Source organism: Pezoporus wallicus, unplaced genomic scaffold (assembly GCF_028554395.1).
Source record: "Pezoporus wallicus isolate ANWC-B61680 ecotype Strahan unplaced genomic scaffold, APGP_CSIRO_Pwel_v1 contig_4722, whole genome shotgun sequence".
Classification (NCBI taxonomy): Eukaryota; Metazoa; Chordata; class Aves; order Psittaciformes; family Psittacidae; genus Pezoporus; species Pezoporus wallicus.
The window spans coordinates 3,695,300-3,715,825 of record NW_026641840.1 but is presented as its reverse complement, the minus strand read 5'-3'; the positions used below and the strand labels follow the sequence as shown (position 1 = coordinate 3,715,825).

Genomic DNA, 20,526 nt, shown 5'->3' with positions numbered 1-20,526 from the left:
CTCCTGTATGAAGACAGGCTGAGAAAGTTGGGGCTGCTCAGCCTGCAGAAGAGAAGGCTGCGTGGAGACCTCAGAGCAGCCTTCCAGTATCTGAAGGGAGGCCTATAGGGATGCTGGGGAGGGACTCTTCATTAGGGACTGTAGTGATAGGACAATGGGTAACAGGCTAAAACTTAAACAGGAGAAGTTTAGGTTGGATATAAGGAAGAAGTTCTTTCCTGTTAGGATGGTGAGGCACTGGAATGGGTTTCCCAAGGAAGTTGTGAATGCTCCATCCCTGGTGGTGTTCAAGGCCAGGTTGGACAGAGCCTTGGGTAGCATGGTTTAGTGTGAGGTGTCCCTGCCCATGGCAGGGGGGTTGGAACTAGATGATCTTAAGGTCCTTTCCACCCCTAACTATTCTATGGTTCTATGATTCTGTATCGATTATAATGTAACCCTTCTTCAGCTTTACCCCTGCAGTTCCCATCAAAGCCACTTCCTACAGCCTGGATTTTCTGCTCCCCACCTTGTATTAAGATGAGACCTTACAAGGAAAGCCTTACAGACAGGACTCTGAAACCCAGAGACAGCTCCACAAAAGTTTCTCTCTCCAGCACCCAATTTTCTCCCACTGTTTCTCTGCACCTCTCCCCTGTTCTCTCCCTTCTCACAACATGAGAGCAACGGTTATGGTTCCCTTTGGTTCTTCACCTACCCAAATATTCAGAAATTCTTACCCATGAGTCCCATGGCTCCTTTGGCCGCTTTCCCAAGATCCTCTGAAGAAAACTGCAGCAAACCACCCCAGTACTGAGAAGGAGCAATGCAAGTCTCGCCTCCTCCTGCACAGAAACATCACCTTCCCCATTCCCAGAGACATCACTTGCCAAAACCAGTGAACCACCAGGTCTGCCAAACAGTCACCTCCTTCTCCTCTCTCCCTAAAATCCGCTGGGAACAGCCTCCAGCCATTTCAGCAACTGGTGGAAGATGGTGATTTGCTCCAGAGGGCAGCAGATTTCTCTTTCACCTTCCTTTCCCTGCAACTCAGAAATGAGCAAGAAGGTGCTAGCACCACACGCAGTCTCATCCCCCAAAACTCCCTTCCCCTTTCCCACACACAGCTAGTATAACAGGGAAATACTGTAGAGACAGGCAGGATTTGTACAACACTTTATTACACTGCTGAAGACTGGGAATCAGTTCTGGCAACAGCCTCTTTTCTGTTACTCAGGCTGAGGAAGTCAATAGTACAATGTTATTACGAGGTCACAGTCTGGAAGCACCACAAACTCTCTCAATACTGTGATTTGCAACTTTGTCCTGTTAAAAGAGCAATTCAAGCTGCAAAGCGCAATGCTGTTACAACCTGATGCCCTCCAGTGGCTGGTGTATTTGCAGCTCTTTTCAAATGCCAAAGAGCAGACTGAACTTTTTAGTGATACTGCAGTTAAAGTAAGACTTTAGGTGAAAGGCAGTAGCACAGGAAAGACAGTAGCACAGGTCTTCACAACAGCCTAACATGTAATTATAGCAAAGCACAGAAGGCTCTATTTGGCACAAAGCGTAAAGTCAGAATTTACATTCTAAGAACAGAACGTGCTTATGTGACTGTAAAGAAATCAGTATTTGCAGCAAGAGACAAGATAAGTTACCATAACCTTTTGTGGAAGAAAAAGGGAATTGGTAAAAGCCATGTCTGCAGTGCTATCTTTTATACTTCAGTCTTAACAGAAATCAATATTTGCCTTAAACTCCTTTTTAAAACAAACATGATGATGTTATACCTTACACAGTGTCAACTAAGGATCTAACTTCACTACAAATATCAGTCCTCCTGAATTCCCATGAAAGTGCTTGCACAACTGCATAGCTAACAGTCAAAAGAATCACGCAATATAAGGCTACAGGAACAGCCAAATGAACCCTTTATATTACTTGGAAATACTGATTTCCAAAAACAAAGCACTTTCAGGATAACTAGAAAACATACTTTTCCCAAACCTGCAGCCCAGAAGTAGTGAAAGAGACATTTTAGAATGAGGTAATAATACTGCATAGGCTATCTATTTAAATCCAAATTCCAGAAGTGATTTGGCTTAGCTGTGAAATTATTTTAAACTGACTAGAAAGTAAAAACTATGTACTTATAAAAATCTGAAAACAAATCCAAGTTGACCCTAACAGCAAATTAGAAAATAAATCATTTATAAAGGACATTTCCTATTGCCTTACTTTTTTTTAAACTTAGCACGACAAAGGCACAATTTGACAAGAGCTTTGCCGCTTTTTCCATGGAGCTGCTGCTTCTAGAATACCTGCCCAACCTCAGCTTGTCTCCTTCAGTTAATCTGAGCCAAGACTGGTGCTGGACACACAGTGTCAGAACACTCCAGTGAACACTGGCCTTCCAGCCCATACTGCAGCTTGTCTTGCCCCCAGCCTGTGTTCTGAGGCAGTGGCAAAGCTTTATGACACAGAGCGCTCAGAATACAGACTGATGCTTAACAGACAGATGTCAATTATCATTTTAAAACATTTGAAAACTAAGCTATAATGAGCAGTAGTGCTTTTTGTTATTCTTATTTTTTATTTAAAATGCGTTCTTGCAAGTCTGCTTTAATATTCCCTTGCATCACTGCTTATTTCCCAGAAATCATTCCCGTCAGGCAATGCAGTTTTCTGAAAAGATAGTATCTTCCATCCTCACCCCATTTTCAATAAACTCTGTAGCAGACAGTCAATGATCAGACTAAGATAAAGTGCATATATTCCTTTCTGATACAGGCAAGAGAGCTGTGGAAAAACAAATCATACTGAAAATTGAAAACCATGCCAAGAAAGAAATCCTACTGTGGCCATTTAGCACCCCACAATTAAATTATCCCACTGAGAACTGCCCAAAACTACTTCAAGTGTCTGTTAGCTTAAAAAAAAAAAGGGAACTTAAAACATTAAAAATAATGGTTCCTTTTTAATTAGACTCTGAGAATCACAAATTCCTATACTCCTTCGAAGCTACAGCTCCCCCAAGGCTAGCATACTGCCTTGGCAACTTGTAGAGGTTTGCATTTTACCCTTTGGATCCAGGCTTCAAGCTCGCAAAAGCTTTGGAGTTCTTGAGGGAATGTGAAATTTCATTGAGAAAAGAAATAAAATGATAGTCCCTTTCTGACTTCTTCGACTCAAAAATAACTACAATGGTAAAGTGAGGTTCAGGGCGAGTCAGAAAGTACGTGCTTTGGACTTTGTCATCATAGAAGTGAACAACCTTCTCCAAACTGTTAAGGTCAGAGGTTCTGTCAGTCATAATCATGATTACATTGGGCCAGTGCATAACAGGCCTGTCGCTGGGCAGAGACACCACTGCAGGGTACTGATCAACTCCTTTGGGGGCTTCCCTGTAAGAATGGGGATGATGATAACCATGTCCCTGAAAACTCTCTGATCCACGATTGTCAAAAATTAAGGAAACATTGATGGCATCATACTTCCGGATGAAGCTGGAAATTTTCCCAAAGTAATCAGGATTTGTTTTAGCAGTCAGAGTTTTCATTTCGGATGCTGTTGTTTGTCGACTAAGGGCCTCGTGAAAGTAAAAGCTAAACTTGGCAAGGAGAATGTTTTTGAGCTTCATGAGCCAGAGGAAAAGGTGTGGAGGTTGTACAGCCTTCTGAGACTGCCCTCCAAACAGATGTTTCTTGGTCTCTCGCTGTTTCTCAAAAATTTGGCCCCAAGTTTGTAGTTTTGTGTGAGCACTGTGCAAGTTAACCAGGGATGGAAGGAACTTCCACTCTGAGATCTGAGCTTGGGCCTTTAAAAGATGCGCAAGCACATCTACTTCCAGCTGGAAACTGCTTTCAAGAGGACTAAGGATTGGATGATGAAACCTAGAAAACATAACGTTAGTCAGGACATGAGAACTGCTGTACACAATCAGATAGCATATGTCAGTTAACAGACAGAAGACCAAACATCAGAGTGAAGTGTAAACCAAAAAACTAACATTGATTTTAAAAAAAAGGTTCTTCTAACATAACAGAACACTTTGCACTTGACAAAAACATGTGTCAGACATTTTTCTATCACAGCAATATTTGATCAGTTCAAGAACAATCACTGTTTATCTTGATCCATGAACTACTATAACACCTTTTCTCTTTAAATTCAGGTGGGTTTGTTCCAACTTAAAACCACTTCTGGTGGTAAAATATGTCTGGATAGTTCTGGAATACCAGTAAGACATTAAGTTAAATCAAAGTAATGATGTTATAAATTTGCTGTTTGATAGGGAAACCATGTGAAAGTAAGCTGAGCTTCTTTTGCTTTTTAAAAATCACAATAAAATCGTGATGGAAAATTAGTCAACAGAACCATGATTAACTGCATTTACCAACGAATCAAGTCTCAAACTTCAAATCTTGGTGCACTAAAAGCAGTGAAGGGCAAAAACATTTGGCAAGATTTCATCATATCACAATGAAGGTGCTATAACAACCTATTTCTCTCGCAAAAAATTTAGGTCAAGCTCAGCTCTCAACAGATGTTTAAAAAAGAAAATGAGCCCAAACTCACACAAGCACCTCATCTACCAGGTAGAAGTGTCACTGCACATCTTATTCACAAGAGTAATCCTATTAGTAAAACAAATTCTTGGTTAAATGGAATTTTATCGACCCATTCTATAGCTTTCTCACTTTATTTTTTCTAAACGTCAGGAAAAACAGTCAGTGTAGCCTCCCTCCTTTCTCTTGATACTCAAATTACTGTAAATTTGGGAAAAATTACTTTGAAAATTATATCATCAACAAATACATGCTTAATTAAAACTGTGCAAAACTATTCCAGTTACAGAAGCTAAATATTTAACTTTAGAAAGAATGAGTCTTCAGCAAAGGCAGAAGTGACCTTTTTAGTAAATATGTTCCATAACAAGCCTTTAAGACTCTTAAAAGACCTCCAACAAAGAACAAGCAATAGTTCAAAGACAAGATTTGATGAGGTTTCCATTTAAGACAGATTTATCCAGTCACTTCAGACAAATATTCTGTCTTTTTATTGCTTTAAAACAAAGAAGTCTGTACTGAAGTCTTCCCACCTTTAACAGCTTATCTTCAAAATTGAAGCAACTCCATTATTCCCCTCAGCTTCCAAGACACAACATACATAACCCATTTTGGAAATACTTGGTTTAAAACCAAAATACTCAATTTTATTGTGGACCAGGAGAATGAGAATTTTAGGCTTTTCATCCCTTCCCCTTCTTCCCCACCCCTTTTTTGACTTCCCATGAAGCTTTCACCAAAACATTATTCCTTAAACTTGTGAAAATTGTTTGACAATTTTATCTTTTTTAACAGCCACAATACACATCTTGAAAGGATTTAAGATGAAAGTCCATATTTAATTGTAGAAAATTATATTAGGAATCATTTGACGCCCAGTGTTCTGCAAACAGGCTAGGCTGAGTGACCAGCCATCTTTATACACACTATATGTCGGCAACCTTCTCATCTCCCACTATAGCAGAGATTGCCATTACTGGCTACTTTGGTGGGCTCAGAAGTCCAAAGCATATTTAGATTCCTTTGAACAAACAAGTGTCAATTTAAAATAATACTCTGCTAAGTCAACATTATATAATTCCAATGATTTTGGTACTCAGGAGAAAAACAGTTTCATTGTCATGTATTAGAAGGGAAAAAAAGCATTATACTTCAAGTGCAGACTGAGCACAGTGGTTTCAACACACCTGCAGTCAGACCAAGGAAGTTATTCTTCAGTCTTGCTGAAAAGCAATTAAAAAATTCATACAGTTCCACACTGCCAAGTCTCCTGGATTAACATTATGAAGTATGGCTTCCTACTTCTACTTTGCTTTGTGGCTCATAGCTATTTTCATGTTTCGCTGCACAGCAGGATTTGCTAAACTGTTTTAATCCAAAAATAGACACCTCAGCCACAGCTGAGAAGCTTGATATAGTTGCAAAGTAACAGGTTATGTACTCTGTATATCTGATGTAACTGAGTTTCATAACACAGAAGCACCTGACAGAGCTCAGTATCACACAAACCAGACAGATTTTTACAATATTTCAAGAAGCCAGAGTGTTAAGAACTTAGAAACACATTGGAAAGTGGATTTTTTTCCTCCAATCATTCTCGAAAGCAGAGGGATGTTAGAGTTTTGTTTGCAGACATAAAGCAGCCCCATTTTAATAAGTTTTATTTCCTTCCATAGATCATACACTTTTTTTTACATTAAAAATAATTACATCAAAATAGTTTTACTAGTTACTTATTCATTTTATACTAAGCTTTTAAAGGATCTGGCTTCTGATGCTGGTTTAATTATTTCAGTGAAAACCCCACCCAAACTAACAGTTAAATCAGGAAAAGTTGCTTTTCCAGCTGTATTCTATAGCAAAACAGAGTCTAGTAATGGCTGTGCGCAAGTCAGCAATAAGTAGTAAGAAAACAGCTTTAAACCGTTCAAGAGTTAATGATTTCTCGGATCCAGACAATATGACTCTATTGTTGACAGTCAATTAATCCTGTCATTCCTTTACTATTATCTGAGCAGCTATTTTCAGATGTAAATGAAAGAAACCAAGGCCAGAATTTATCTACAGATCAGATGCCCTCTCTAAGCACAGTTGGCTGACATAATGGTACAACCTCAACTACAAGTGAGGGATATATTGACAGAGGGAAGAGACTGGGTAAGGATGAGTTTATTTGACCTTTCACCTGAGAGGGACAACAGACTGTATAACAGAAATGCCTTCCAGCCCGCACACATCAGCCTAACAGCCCCCAGAAACTAAGCAGAGACACAAAGAAACTAAAGGAGGGCTAAAGGAAGGTAACATTAGACCCACTTTTTTTCAGAGATACTCTGTGACTGGGGAGGACCACACAGTAGCTACTGAATCAGCAATAAAACATCTTAGAATGTGTCCATCTTAGAGACTGTTCATTAACCCAAAGCAAGACCATCAGTATTCTTCCCAGGGAGACACTGATTGTTTTTCTAAAGAGGTTATAATGATGACTAAGAAGTACAGAGCTGTCACTGAAATTCATTTCAACAACACAGTAAAACATTTCATATGTAACAGTCTCCAGTCACTTTGTCAAAGTATCAGTTTTGGTTTTCAGATTTTTAACAGCTGTTTGAAACAGCACATGCTCGGAACAGATGGTGATGGTCAGGGTACAACAAATTACGTTTTCAAAAAACTTACGTCCCTCTACTCTTTAACATGTACCTCACCAAGGAAAAAATACGTAAGTTTCATATTTTATTGGACCAAGTAACTGATTTAATAAGGGTTCACAAACCAAGAACTGCAGAAAAAAAAAAAATCTCTAGTAAGATCATAAAGACTAGGTTTGATTTTCAAATACCAAAAAATCTGTTGCAATTTGCCTAAGTTATTCCTAAAAATTTTAAATAAGGGAGTCAACTGCAGTGCTTTGATTTGGAATCTCCGAAAGCAGCACTGAATTATTTTGATTTTTTCCTAGGTGTACATTTAAAAAATGGTAGCTGAAAAAAAGACCTCAGAATAATCTCCCCAAATATTTTCTTGGACACTATTTCACCAATGAAGATTTAAAAAAAGAAAAACCTACATTTTTAAGTTAAATTCCCACAATGGCTACTTCATTTTACTTTAAAGTAGAGCACCAGAATTTCAGTCTGTTGACAAGCATTCAAAAATTCTCTCATTTTTTAAACTGCCATCACTTTCAAGGCTCACATGTGTTAGATGTGAAATACCCATCCCATGGTCATTTAGAAACATCCTGGAATTCTTATAACAGGAACTACTGGACATTAACTTCAAGAAACCATAACAGCAGTGACCAAAGACTCAGAGGTGCTCCTTCTACTGGCTTAAACACCTCTCAAGAGAAGTGATAACAGAGCACCATAAAACCCTGATAGGTAGACCTGCTACAGGTCTAAAAGCTACACCTACTAGGTGTAGCTTTTAGAATTAATAAGCAGACACATACTCTCATCTAAAAAGTAAAATCATCACACAATACCTGTTTTATTTATATATATCAGTTTTACTGAAGTCCATATGGAATTAAGTCTTGTTTCCTCTCGACCTTTAATGAAAAAGTGCAAGAAGTCTTAGCTCTTTTATAAGGAAAATGACTCTTCCTCTCTGCTGAATGTGAACATGCTGAGTATTAATTAAGGAATAAGGAAGACAGCTCCTAGAACATGATAAGCAGAAACACTCCCTTTTCCATTTTTCTTCTTCAAGAGTCATATTTTGAGACTTCATGCATCTGCTGCTGCTGACCAACATTCACTTCATGTGTGAACTCATGCAAGGGGCTCTACTGCTCAGCAGTCAAAGGACAGCAAAGCTTTTAGGCTTGCTTTGAGCCTCAACATTTTTTATTTCAGATCATATGCCTGAGTACTTACTACCAGCAAATAAGCACTGACCTTGAGCTGTATTTCTTTAAGATGGATTCCAAAATGTTTACCAGTTCCTCAGAGTTAATGAACTTTTGGGTGCTGAGCATGTACATTTTTTCGTAGAAGTCAGCAATTTCCATCCGAGCCTGAACAAAAAAACAGAGCTGTTCAGACAGGTGAGAAAGCAGCTCTTCCAAGTGAGGAGCTGTTCCTCCTAGTGCATTGTGACCCGTCGCCACCACCTTCTTCAGCTCATTATGCAGAGATGTGTAGATGGTTCGGATGGAGTCCTTTCGGCTGAAGAATGACTGACCACCTGTTCAGATAAATATGGAGGTATTACCAAAATCCAGGGACAGCAAAAATAGACAGCAATACTGGAAAAATCACATAGAACCATGCTTGTTTTCCCCCAGGTGTTCTTAAGGTGTTTGATCACATTATTTATTTCTTTTTAATCAAGGAAGAGGTTTCAGTGTATTATTCTGTAACCGAATTACACATAGCGTACGCTCAGAAGCACTTTATAAAATTTCATGCAAGTTATACTTCTCCCAATTCATATTTCATCAGCCAGCGACTGCTGCAAAACTTCAACTCCCTCACATCTGTCTCAGTTAGGGCATTTCCAGAAAACAAGGTTCCAGCTAAATTTGCCACTATGATACATGACTTGAAATATTGTTATCTGTGGAAGTCAGAAGAATCAAGTCATCATGAAACAGCATCCACTCCTATAAATAACTCTGTATCTTCTCAAGAGAATTCCCCTACCAATACCTCCTCAATCATGAAGCACTCAAATTTGCAAAGCAACCTTTAAACGGGATCCACTTAACATTTGTGTACAAACCAAATGCTTCCAGTCCCTACAACTATCATAATGTAAACTAGAATTCAAAGGGAAACCAATCAGGGTTTATCTCAGTGAGACCACAGTGCAGGTTAATCCATAACTAAAATTGAGGGGGGGAAAAAAAGTCTGTGCTTCTTTCTGGCTGCTTAACACTACGATGAATTTAAAAATATATAAATGACAAAAGTAGAGTCAAACTTTGACACAACCAAAAGACTGTACAAAAGTACTAACCTTATTTCATGACCTCTGTTTACAGATGCCCTTATGTGCTCCTGTGGCACTCAACTTGCAGAGCAAGGATCACAGGGACTCAATCCATGGAACTTTCAAAGATACTCCAAATTTAAGTTCCACTTTAAAACTGCTTATCAATTTTGTAATGGTGGATAGGCCTTTTCACTTCCATTTTATACACATAATAGCCAAAAGCAACTTTAGCAATTTAAGGCAGAAAGGCAAAGAATTGACTATCAGGAAACAGCTACCTTCCTAGGCCATGAGTAGCCCCCAGGTCATGGGCAGAATGAAGAATCATGTATTGTTGTAGTTCATGAACTATATAAATAAACAAAACTTCGTCCATTCCCTTGCCAATTTTATCCTTCCTGCAAGCACCAAAATTGTGTTCTAAAGTCAGCCTTACAAATAGACTTATGTCTGTAAAGATCTTCACATAAAATAGTTCCAAGTCACCACTTAAACACCAAAGCAGAATTCTCTGATGCTTCACTGCATTACACATCAGACTTATACCCTTTGATCCGTTTTCCATGCCAGTCTGCAGTTCAAAGGGAAAATAAGCAGCTTTGCTCAGAGAGCAACATGATGACAGCTCATCCTATGCCAGCTGGGGATTTTTCTATTCACATACTGAGAGAGTGAGAAGCAGCCAAGTTTGCGGCCAAAACTTCCCGAGATCCTGCAGAGTCTACATGAATAACAATTTTTATGAGTCTGTCTCCAGCCCTGAGTACTTACATACATGCATCTAATATTAGGCCCTGGAACTATGACATGGAAGAGCTTTAAACCTCTGGTCACCCCACTGAGCTCACCTTTGCCAGAATCTCAGCCAGAGCATCCAAGCACTGAAACACCCTTGGCTGTATCTCGGGAGCGGCAGGTAGGTGGCCTACCAGACAATGAGATGCAGCGATCCGCACAGCTACTGTGCGACCTGCACTACACTCTCATTTACTCGTTAGGGGCAGCCCAAATGGCACAGCCGATTTCTCACTGGGCCCACGGACACTTGCTCTTGTGTTTCAGGCGCAGACACGCATCTCGCCGATGGTACCCAGCCCTCTGCAACTGCCGGCTGACAGCTCAGCTCACCTCACCGGGCTACGATACCTGCGGAGCTAAACCCGGGGCAGGCCGGGAGCAGGCGCGGGCGCTGCAACCCCCAGCAGCGACCTGAGGCGTGAGTGAGGAGGAAGGACCGGGGACCCGAGGAGCAAGGAAGGGGGCATGGCGTGAGGAGACGGGTCCCTCCCCCGGGGGTGCGCGGGCCCCGCGGTACCTAGCTTCTGGCCCAGGAAGGTCATGCTGTGGTACGCCTTCTCGGCTGCGGCCAGGTGCGCCAGCCCGGCCAGCAGCGACAGCCAGCTGGCCCCCGCGCTCTTGTTGGCCTCCCGTTCCTTCTCCACATTGTCCTTGGCCTTGTCATAGGAGAAGATGCCCAGGTGGGAGAAGAAAGTCTCCAGCACGGCCTGCTCCACCGGCACCGGCGTGAGCTGCTGATGGGCAGGCCAGCTCCGTGACGCCCAGTGCGGTTTTCAGGTTGGCCGCACTGGCACTGGTTCCTGTAACAACGGTTCCTGTTCCTCCCCCCAGCCCCGGTTTTTGTTAAACTGAATCTGAAGCCACTTCTGTGCTGTGCAGAAGCCATGAAGGATGAAGACTGCGTGGAGATAGCACAGGTAGGATGTTTCTGTACATGGATATGAGAGTTCCCTTCCTAGTGCTGTGTCAGATTGTGGCACCTTTTGCATTTGACTGTAAGTTTCAAGAAGTGTTGGGGTTATTTTGAGTCTGGTGGTAATATGAGTGGTAGTTTTGATGTGAGGAATAGTAATGGACTAAGGAAAGGGTAAGAGTTTTCTTCAAACTATGCATTGATTGTCTTAACTTAGTATAGGGAACAGGTAGGTTCTTGTTCTTGTTAGTCTTGTGGTTAAACTATAACTCAGAATAGAACAGGTAGCTGAAACACGTTGTTTAAAATCAAGGACCCTTTTCCCTCAAGAAGGTGAATGTCTGACAAGAACCTGTTTCAGCTAGTCTCTGTAAGACTTGAGGTTGCCAGCTGGGGAAACTGAGCCAAGGGTGAAAAGTGCATGGTGAGGAAGACCTCTTACTTCATCCAGAAGACCCCAGCCCAAGACCACCAGATGGCAGTGCGCAGGCATAGAGGGGAGGGGAATGGTATTAATGAGTTCTTGGAACTAATTGTAATAATCTCCTTCTATACTTGTAAAATCTGATGAATATGTATGTTTGTATATAATAAATATCTAGCTTGTTTAGCTCTCAGTGTGCTAGTTAGGAGGAGCGATCCCCTTCGCATCCAGCCCCGCAATAAACATACGTGCTATATAAGTCTTTGTGAGTTATGAAGTTCTATTCCGTAAATCAGTTTGGATGCCAGGGAAATACCTGATGATCTGCAGTGAATTGGGACATTACTACTCATCCCTGCGTGTTGCAGGGTGGTTGGACTAGATGAACTTTGAAGGTCCTTTCCAACCCAAATTATTCTATGATTCTAAGTTGTTCTGTCAATTAAAAAGTTCCAAAACACAGGGTCTTACTAGTGACTTTATTCCCACCCTTTGGTGTTACCCTGGTGTTACAAAGGACCCTCCAGCTACGCATGTATAGCTTTTCATCCCTTGTGAGGAGAGACCCCGAATTGCCCGGATCAATTCCCATTTTTTGGACCACGCTTTGGACAGATGGGCTCCCTGAACTGCTCCACCGTGGAGGCAATGAGGAGCACAAAGCTGAGCTGCAGAGCCATGAGGCTATGGAAGGGGGGCTGTTGTGGCAGCACGGACTGATCCCACTCTTGCAGAACAGCCAGCCCCTTACAGTGAGAGCAAGGCCCTCACTTGCAATCAACAGGCAGTTTTTGTCCCAGTTGAGCAGCTCTCCAGCTACCCCAAAACTAAGACATTCAGTTTCCTCTCTAGACAGTGTTTCCCTGCACTCTACGCCCACCTACATTTGTTTTTAAGACATTAGACATTAGACAAAATGACAGCCATCAATTCTGTAACTCTGGGCAAGACCCCTGTACTAATTAAACTGGCTGCCTACCTCTTCTCTAGGGAACACTCAAAACACACTACATTTTTAAATAGGCACTGGATGCAAAGAATGGCTTTTTGTGTGAAGCAGCCTTTTTACTTAACCTTAACTACACATTGTCCATTACAGTTTTTTTATCATACGTTATATTGTAAATGTAGCGTTGTGGTTGAACGCCATCTGGCAAATAAGTACCACGCAGCCATTCACTCAGAAAATGGTAAACTAAGAATGAGAAGCAGCCAATACTGTGGCCAGCACTTCCTGAGATCCTGCAGGTGTGCGTTCTGCTTGCAGAAAAAGCTGCCTTCTTCCCAATTTCAACTTTATTTACCTAGCTTGCCTAAGAAACTTGTGGTTTAAGCCCAGCTGGTAACTCGGAACCACACAGCCGCTGTCTCTCCCAGAGAGCCTGTGGGCAAGGAGGAAGGCCGCCGGCTGCCCGCTGTCTCTACTGCCCCCAGGTCAGACTCCCGTTGTGGAACACCGCAGCAGCGATGGCAACGCTCAGCCTATTTCAGCTGCTGGACGCTGCCATCAGCACCTCCAACGGGGGACGCGTGAATATCATGCAGCTGCGAATCCTACTGCGGGCTGTGCTGGAGCTCACGGGCCTTGGGGACCTGCCTGTCCCAGACTGGGGGCAGGCTGCCCAGGGGGTCAGGGCCCAGGCCCGGCATGTGAGGCAGCAGCTTGTGCCTGTAATTGCCCCCATGGCCATGTCCCCATTGTCCCCAGTGTCCCCTTGTCCATGTCCCCAGTACTCCCCAGCCATTTCCCTTTGCCCCATGGCCATGTCCCCATTGTCCCCCTGGCCATGTCCCAGTGCCCCCAGTCCTGCCGGTGTTCCCGTGTCCCCCACTTCCTGCCCCCTGCAGGTGCCCCGGGGGCCAGAACCCCTTCAGCGTCTCCCCCTGCTTCGACGACTCCATCGACTTCGCTGACCCCAACCACGAGGAGACCCTGGGCCAGGTACGGGGGGTGGGGGGCGGCACACAGAGGTTTGGGGGAGCCACCGTGTGCAGTATCATGGACCCTGTCCCTCCCCAGGACAGCACCATCAGCCTCAAGCCCTCCATCCTCTTCCCCATGGCCCCCACCCTCTTCGTTGTGGCCTGCATCATCTTCCTCTTCCCCTTCCTGAAGCAGATCTGGGAGAACCTGAGCACCCCACAGGCAGCCTGAGCCCCCCCCCGCCGCGATGACCACGCCCCCTGACTTTTACCCGCCCCTGTCTACAGGCCCAGCCCTTTGCCGTGAGCACGGCCCCGGGCAACGCCGCTGTGAGGGGGAGACCCCCCCCCATTTATGTAAACCTGGGGACCCCCTGTCACAACACCCTTGGGACCCCCCATAACATCACTTGTGAGGGGAATTTTGGGGATCCCGTGTGAGTGTGTGTGTGCGTAGCGTGTATAAGGAAATAATGGGAAATAGAGCAGAGAAATAATAGAAAAGAGGCCTTTGGGATGTGTTCGGGCTCACTGGCAAGAATTAGGAGCATTCCCCAGGGGCTCAGTTATAAAAAGACTTTAATGAAATATTTTAACCTATGGTGGCCGTTATATACCTTGGAGGATCAGGGAAAATGGCCCAAAAATGGGACTTGGAATTGTATGTTGTTGCAATTAATGTTATTTTTAAGACCACAAGGAAAATTGGATGAAGTGATGTATGCAGATATGGTTTTCACTTTAAGAAACCACTCGGTGTGGGGGACGGAATGCGAAATAAATATAGCTCCACCAGATCCCTTAATTTTGGCTTTGGAAAAGGACAGGGAAAACCAGAAAGCTAAGCTGGAGAGGTGTCATTTAGCCTGTGATACTGGGGAAAAATGTTTAAAGTTAAAAAACCAGAGTAATCAGGAAGATAGGTTGGAGGATTATATATCACAGGTACCTCTGAGAGGAGCACCCTCGGCATCTGCCCCGTCTGTTATTGATAAGGAGGGAGAGGTTGCTGTCACTGGCAACAGAGCAGAAGGACCTGAGAATGTTAAAGAAGCCTGGAGAGCAGATAGGAACCGGGAACAGGTAGAGAAGAAAAAGCTGAGTCGTGCTATAGGCACGGCTACGGTGGCTGCTTTGGAGCAAGCAGAAACTGGTGAGGGAACTAATGTGAGAGGACGAGGCAGAGGTAGAGGAGGAATGTCAGGCAGAGATGAAAGAGTGAATTCTTCTGTGGGATGGGATCAGTGTGCATACTGTAAGGAGTTTGGACCTTGGAAGTGAGACTGCTCTAAACCAAATACCCACAAGGTGGCTCCGGTGGCTGAATTAGAACTAGACTGCCGGGGACCTGGGGAGCCTACCCTGGCAGATCCGCTATTTAAATTAAAGCCAGGGACTAGAGAAAATGAAGTGGAATTTTTAGTGGATACCGGAGCAACTTTTGGTAGGAGGCTTGCCAGGCTGGTCAAGGAGGCTTTAAACTAGGTGTGTTGGGGGAGGAGGGCATCATTCCATCCCAACACACCCAGTCAGTTGCCAGAACCTATAATAAATGCTCAGAGCAATGTAGAGGTATCCCAGCTGCTCCAGCCAATGAGCTGGCTTCGGTTGGAGCTCGGCTCAGATGCCTCTATACAGATGCCCGTAGCATGGGGAACAAACAAGACGAATTAGAGATGTGGGCACGTCTACGGGGGTATGATATAAGGCATCGCAGAAACATGGTGGGGTGGCTCCTACGACTGGAGTGTTGGAATGGAAGGTTACAGGCTCTTTAGAAAAGACAGGCCTGGCAGGCGGGGAGGGGGAGTTGCCCTTTATGTTAGGGATAGGCTGGAGAGTATGGAACTCTGTCTGGGGACAGGTGAGCAGTCCACAGAGAGTTTGTGGGTCAGGATTAAAGGGAATATAGCTATGGGAGACATTACTGTGGGGATCTGTTACAGAGCGCCTGATCAAGGAGAACTTGTGGATGAAACACTCTACAGACAGATAGGAAAAGCCTCAGGCTCACAGGCCCTTGTTCTCATGGGTGACTTCAACCACCCTGACATCTGTTGGAAGGACGGTATGGCCCGGCACAAGCAATCCAGGAGGTTCCTCAATTGTGTGGAAGACAACTTCCTTCTGCAAGTAATAGAGGAGCTGACAAGGAGAGGTGCCATGCCTGACCTCGTGCTCACCAACAGGGAAGGGCTCGTTGGAAATGTGAGGCTCCAGGGCATCCTTGGATGCAGTGATCATGAGATGGTTGAGTTCGAGATCCTCAGGACAGTGGGAAGAGCGTGCAGCAAGCTCACTGCCCTGGACTTCAAGAGAGCAGACTTTGGCCTTGTCACAAACCTGCTTAGTAAGGTTCCATGGGATAGAGCCCTAGAGGGCAGGGGGGCCCAAGACTCTTGGTTGATATTCAAGGATCACCTGCTACAAGCTCAGGAGTGTTGCGTCCCAACTAGAAGGAAGTGCAGCAGGAGAGCCAGGAGACCTCCTTGGATGGATAAGGAGCTCCTGAGGAAAATTCAAATGAAAAAAAGAGGCTTATAGTAAGTGGAAGCAAGGACAGGTGGCCTGGGAAGAGTACAGGAATGTTGTCTGGGAAGCTAGGGACCAGGTTAGGAAAGCTAAGGCCCAGTTAGAATTAAACTTGGCTAGGGGTATTAAAGATAACAGGAAGGGATTCTACAGGTACATAGCAAATAAAAAACAGACTAGGGAGAATGTAGGCCCCCTCAGGAAGCTATCAGAACTGGCTACACAGGATTTGGAGAAGGCTGAGGTTCTGAATGACTTCTTTACCTCAGTCTTCACTGGTAAAGGCTCTGACTGCACCACCCAAGTCTTGGAAGGCAGACGCAGGGACTGTGAGAATAAAGACCTTGGGCCCACTGTAGGAGAGGAACTGGTTCAAAACCATCTTAAAAATCTGAATGTGCACAAGTCCATGGGACCTGATGAGATCCATCCATGGGTCCTGAAGGAGATGGCGAATGAAGTTGCTAAGCCACTGTCCATCATATTTGAAAAATCATGGCAGTCAGGTGAAGTTCCCGATGACTGGAAAAAGGGAAATATAACCCCCATTTTCAAGAAGGGGAAAATGGATGACCTGGGGAATTACAGACCAGTCAGTCTCACCTCTGTGTCTGGCAAAATCTTGGAGCAGATTTTCCTGGAAGGCATGCTAAGGCACATGAAAATCAATAATGTGGTTGGTGACAGCCAGCATGGCTTCACTGAGGGGAAATCCTGCCTGACCAATTTGGTGGCCTTCTATGACAGGGCTACAGAACTGATGGACGGGGTAGAGCGGTTAATGTCATCTATCTGGACTTGTGTAAAGCATTCAACACTGTCCTGCATGACATCCTTGTCTCTAAATTGGAGAGACATTAATTTGATGGATGGACCACTTGGTGGATAAAGAACTGGCTGGCTGGCCACACACAAAGAGTTGTGGTCAATGGCTCAATGTCCAGCTGGAGACCAGCCCTGGTTGCCCAGGGAGGTTGTGAATGCTCCATCCCTGGCAGTGTTCAAGACCAGGTTGGACGAGGCCTTGGGTGATATGATTTAGCGTAAGGTGTCCCTGCCCACTGCAGGGGGGTTGGAACTGGATGATCTTTTAAGGTCCTTTCCAACCCTAACAATTCTATGATTCTATGTTCCATATAGGCCTCAGGCCAGTGGGGAAGTGGCCAAAACGATTCACTTACTTAAACAAGAGCTTGGGAAGATTTGTCAAGAGCTAAGTTATATTGGTATCAAGCATTACCATTGGCCTTATTGAGAATCAGAACAAAACCTTGGTCAAAGGAAGGAATTAGCCCATTTGAGAGTCTATATGGAAGACCATATCAATCTCAATTTAAAGGAGAGAGCCTTCAAGAAGTAGGAGAAGGACACCTTCAACAGTTCTTGGTAAACTTGGTAAAACAGGTAGAAGAAATAAATGGCAGAGTGTTAGGGACCAGGGCCAGAGGTTTAGATTATCCTGTTCACCCTTTTAAGTCAGGAGATTGGTTTTTTTCATTAAGGATTTTGTAGGTGATCCCCTAGAAGAGGAGTGGATCATACCAGGTATTACTGACTACCTTTACAGCAGTAAAGATAAAGGAACAACCTGCTTGGATACATTATTCAAGAATAAAGAAGGCACCAGAACCAGAAAAACACCAGAACTGAGAAAAAGTATGGCACGTCGAGTCTTCAGCACCCACACATGTGAGACTGCATCGATCATAATCTGGACTTGTATAGTAATAGGTGTAGAAGCATGGAATCAAAATCTATATCTGAGATTGATACAAAGTGTTAAACAAGAGTGATTGTTGGATCTGTACTCAGCCACGTAAATCAGAAGAGAGACTGGGTATGCCTTTAATTGGCCTCCCTATCCCATTTAAGACAAATTGGAATAGATTAGATGTGGAAACAAGTGAAAATATTTCATGAGGTGGCACAGGAAAACATCTCATGGGGATTTGAGGAAATCTGGGAAAAAATAACATCAAGGGTACCCAATCTCTCCTGGTTGAGACAGTTGTTTTTAACCATATTGGTAATAATAGGAATAGTTTTGATTACGTGTATTAAAGGTCCAATGCTCCTTTAGGTGTTGCAAACAATCCATGATGAACTATGAAGAATGGAAGAGAAACAAAATTAAGTATCAAGCAGAAAAAGGGAAATACTTCAGGAAACTTTGAATAAGAAGGAAATAACTCAGTTGCAAAAGAATTTTCAATAGGACAAGAAAATGGGGGGATTAAAGAATGGGGTTGATTGAAGAATGGGGCTGTAAATAAGTAACTTCAAGGACCTTAGCCTTTGTTAGCAACTGTAGAGAAAAGGAAATGACTAGGATCAGCTTTGCCAGAACCAGCCTGGTGGTTACTGATATGACAACGATCGTAAAACAAAGTGATGAAGAAATAACCACCAGGGGTCCCAAAGCCCACTACCACATTTTACTGCGCACGTGGGAGGGATTCTCCAGAAGTAGGATGTAATGTATGTGATCTAATGAATATGTCTGGTTAAGGACAATCTAATCACAGCCCGGTCGATGCTTGGATGAGACACACTAGGAGGAGCAATCCCCTGTGTCTCCTGACGCTGCAATAAAGAATTCCTGTTTGTCAGCTTCAACTTTGGTGGCAGGTTCCTGGAGATTTCTCCAAATCAATACGAATATAATGAGATAGCTCATTGACATGGGTCTAGCTGCATCTCCTTTCTCTTTATGGTTGCTGAATTCATCCCTCAGGTGTTTGATTTCTTGTGCTTAATTGTCTAAATGTAACATTCTATGGTTCTTCCATATAGCTATGCTGTATAAATATAACTATACCAATGTTTATTAACTTGCAGTCCCAAGAGTATTTGGGCCATTTATTGGACAAGCACCTCCTTAAGCGTCATTCATTTGAGGGGGGGGAAAAAAAAAGATAAAAAAAAAGGCCAAACCTATTGTAATGACTGCTAGAAAGAGGCAAGGCTGTATGGAGATGCCTCATCTGCTCAGCAGTGTCAGAGGCAGTTGTGCATACTCCTGTTAGCAAGTAGTTAGGCATGTAGCCTTTGACTCCAGTCTGCCACTGGAGACAGTCAGTTCAGAGGCTCAGATACTCACACACAGAAGGCACATCTTGGGAGAGTTTAATTAGTATCTTAAAGGCATTTTGAGCAGAGACTTTTATGCAACCCTTGTAAATCTAGCTTGAACAACATGCACATGTAGCCATACCACTTAACAGCTTGGTGTTTTATAATGATGAATTAGGAAGGTTTAGTTCTTTAAAGCACTTCACACTATTACATCACTTTTCAAATTCAGTGTCCACAGAATATGAGCATACATAATGGCTGTAACATTCCTTCTATTCTATTGTTCATAAATGTACTGTTCTCCTGGCTAACCTACCTTGCATACACCTCTTTAGAAATTGCTTTAAGGTAAAAATCTTAAATCTTAAACCAAAAGGTTTGATCTTGAATTTACTTAAGCCAAAAGAATGGTTATTGGTCAATTCTAAAGGACTTGGATAAGACCTAGACCTTAAAGCATTTTGTGTGTTTAACATGAATGGTTCCAACAATCACAGGGTGACTAAAAAAAAGAAACTGCGAAACTGCGTAGAGAAGCCCATGCTGCTGATAAAGTATTGAGGGGCTGCAGGATTCCAGCTGCTGCAGTCAGCAGCACTCAGCCCCATACCATCACTGGGATTTCATTCCCAGCCCTTCAAAAGCATTTAGAAGGGAGCTGTTGGACCCAGCAGGACAGACCTCAGCAGTGGCTGCTCTCCAGTATGGGACACTGCCACTGATGCACCATTCACATGGTGCAGGACTGTCATGGTTTAAACCCAGCCAGAGAATACAACCACTCACCACCTGCCAACCGATATCCAGCCTGACCCAAGCAGTGATCTAACCCTTCAGGGTAACTGCCCCCAGTTTATATACTGGGCATGACGTGCTGTGGTATGGAATACCTCTTTGGTCAGTTTGGGTCAGGTGCCCTGTCTCTGCTTCCTTCCAGCTTCCCCTCCTCCCTGGCAGAGCATGAGACTCAGAAAGTCCTTGGTCAGAGTAAACATTACTGAGCAGCAACTAAAAACATCGGTGTTATCAGCGCTGTTCCCAGGCTGAAAGTCCAAACCACAGCACTGCACCAGCTACTAAAGAGAAAAAATGACTGCTACTGCTGAATCCAGGACAGAACTAGATGGATGTAGGATTTTACAGCTGCTCAACAAAAGACCTACTCTGACCTGGAAAGCTGGTTATTAAAAATTTTGGTTTATTGATAGGATATTTTGATGATTCAAGTCAGCACCTGAAACATTCACCTGTTTCAAGGGAACTGTAGCTGTACATAGCAGGCTGCCAACAGTTTAGAAAAATAAAGAGTAGGAAGGGGTACTCCTTGGTATCCAGGACAGTTTCAAAAGGCAACTGTGAGTCAAAGG

At 43.5% G+C, this 20,526-nt stretch overlaps 1 protein-coding gene across 1 annotated transcript; it reads right to left on the bottom strand.

The window, feature by feature from the left end:
* Nucleotides 1-1,140: 1,140 nt before the first annotated feature.
* On the bottom strand, nucleotides 1,141-12,221 carry KICS2 (KICSTOR subunit 2). The gene is made up of 4 exons (XM_057425503.1): nucleotides 12,132-12,221; nucleotides 10,810-11,023; nucleotides 8,456-8,744; nucleotides 1,141-3,872 (listed from the first exon to the last, which is right to left on the bottom strand). The coding sequence occupies exons 1-4, from the start codon at nucleotides 12,219-12,221 to the stop codon at nucleotides 3,056-3,058; spliced, it is 1,410 nt and encodes a 469-aa protein (XP_057281486.1). The 3' UTR covers nucleotides 1,141-3,055.
* Nucleotides 12,222-20,526: the final 8,305 nt, after the last annotated feature.

What these genes read in the sequence shown, in the direction of transcription:
- KICS2 (XM_057425503.1), bottom strand. Translation starts at nt 12,221, where the DNA reads ATGGGAATTGATCCGGGCAATTCGGGGTCTCTCCTCACAAGGGATGAA. An exon ending in GGGTCCTTTGTAACACCAGG is followed by an intron (nt 11,024 to 12,131) that starts GTAACACCAAAG and finishes GCCCATCAGCAG; the next exon opens with CTCACGCCGGTGCCGGTGGA. An exon ending in TTAAAGAAATACAGCTCAAG is followed by an intron (nt 3,873 to 8,455) that starts GTCAGTGCTTAT and finishes TATGTTTTCTAG; the next exon opens with GTTTCATCATCCAATCCTTA.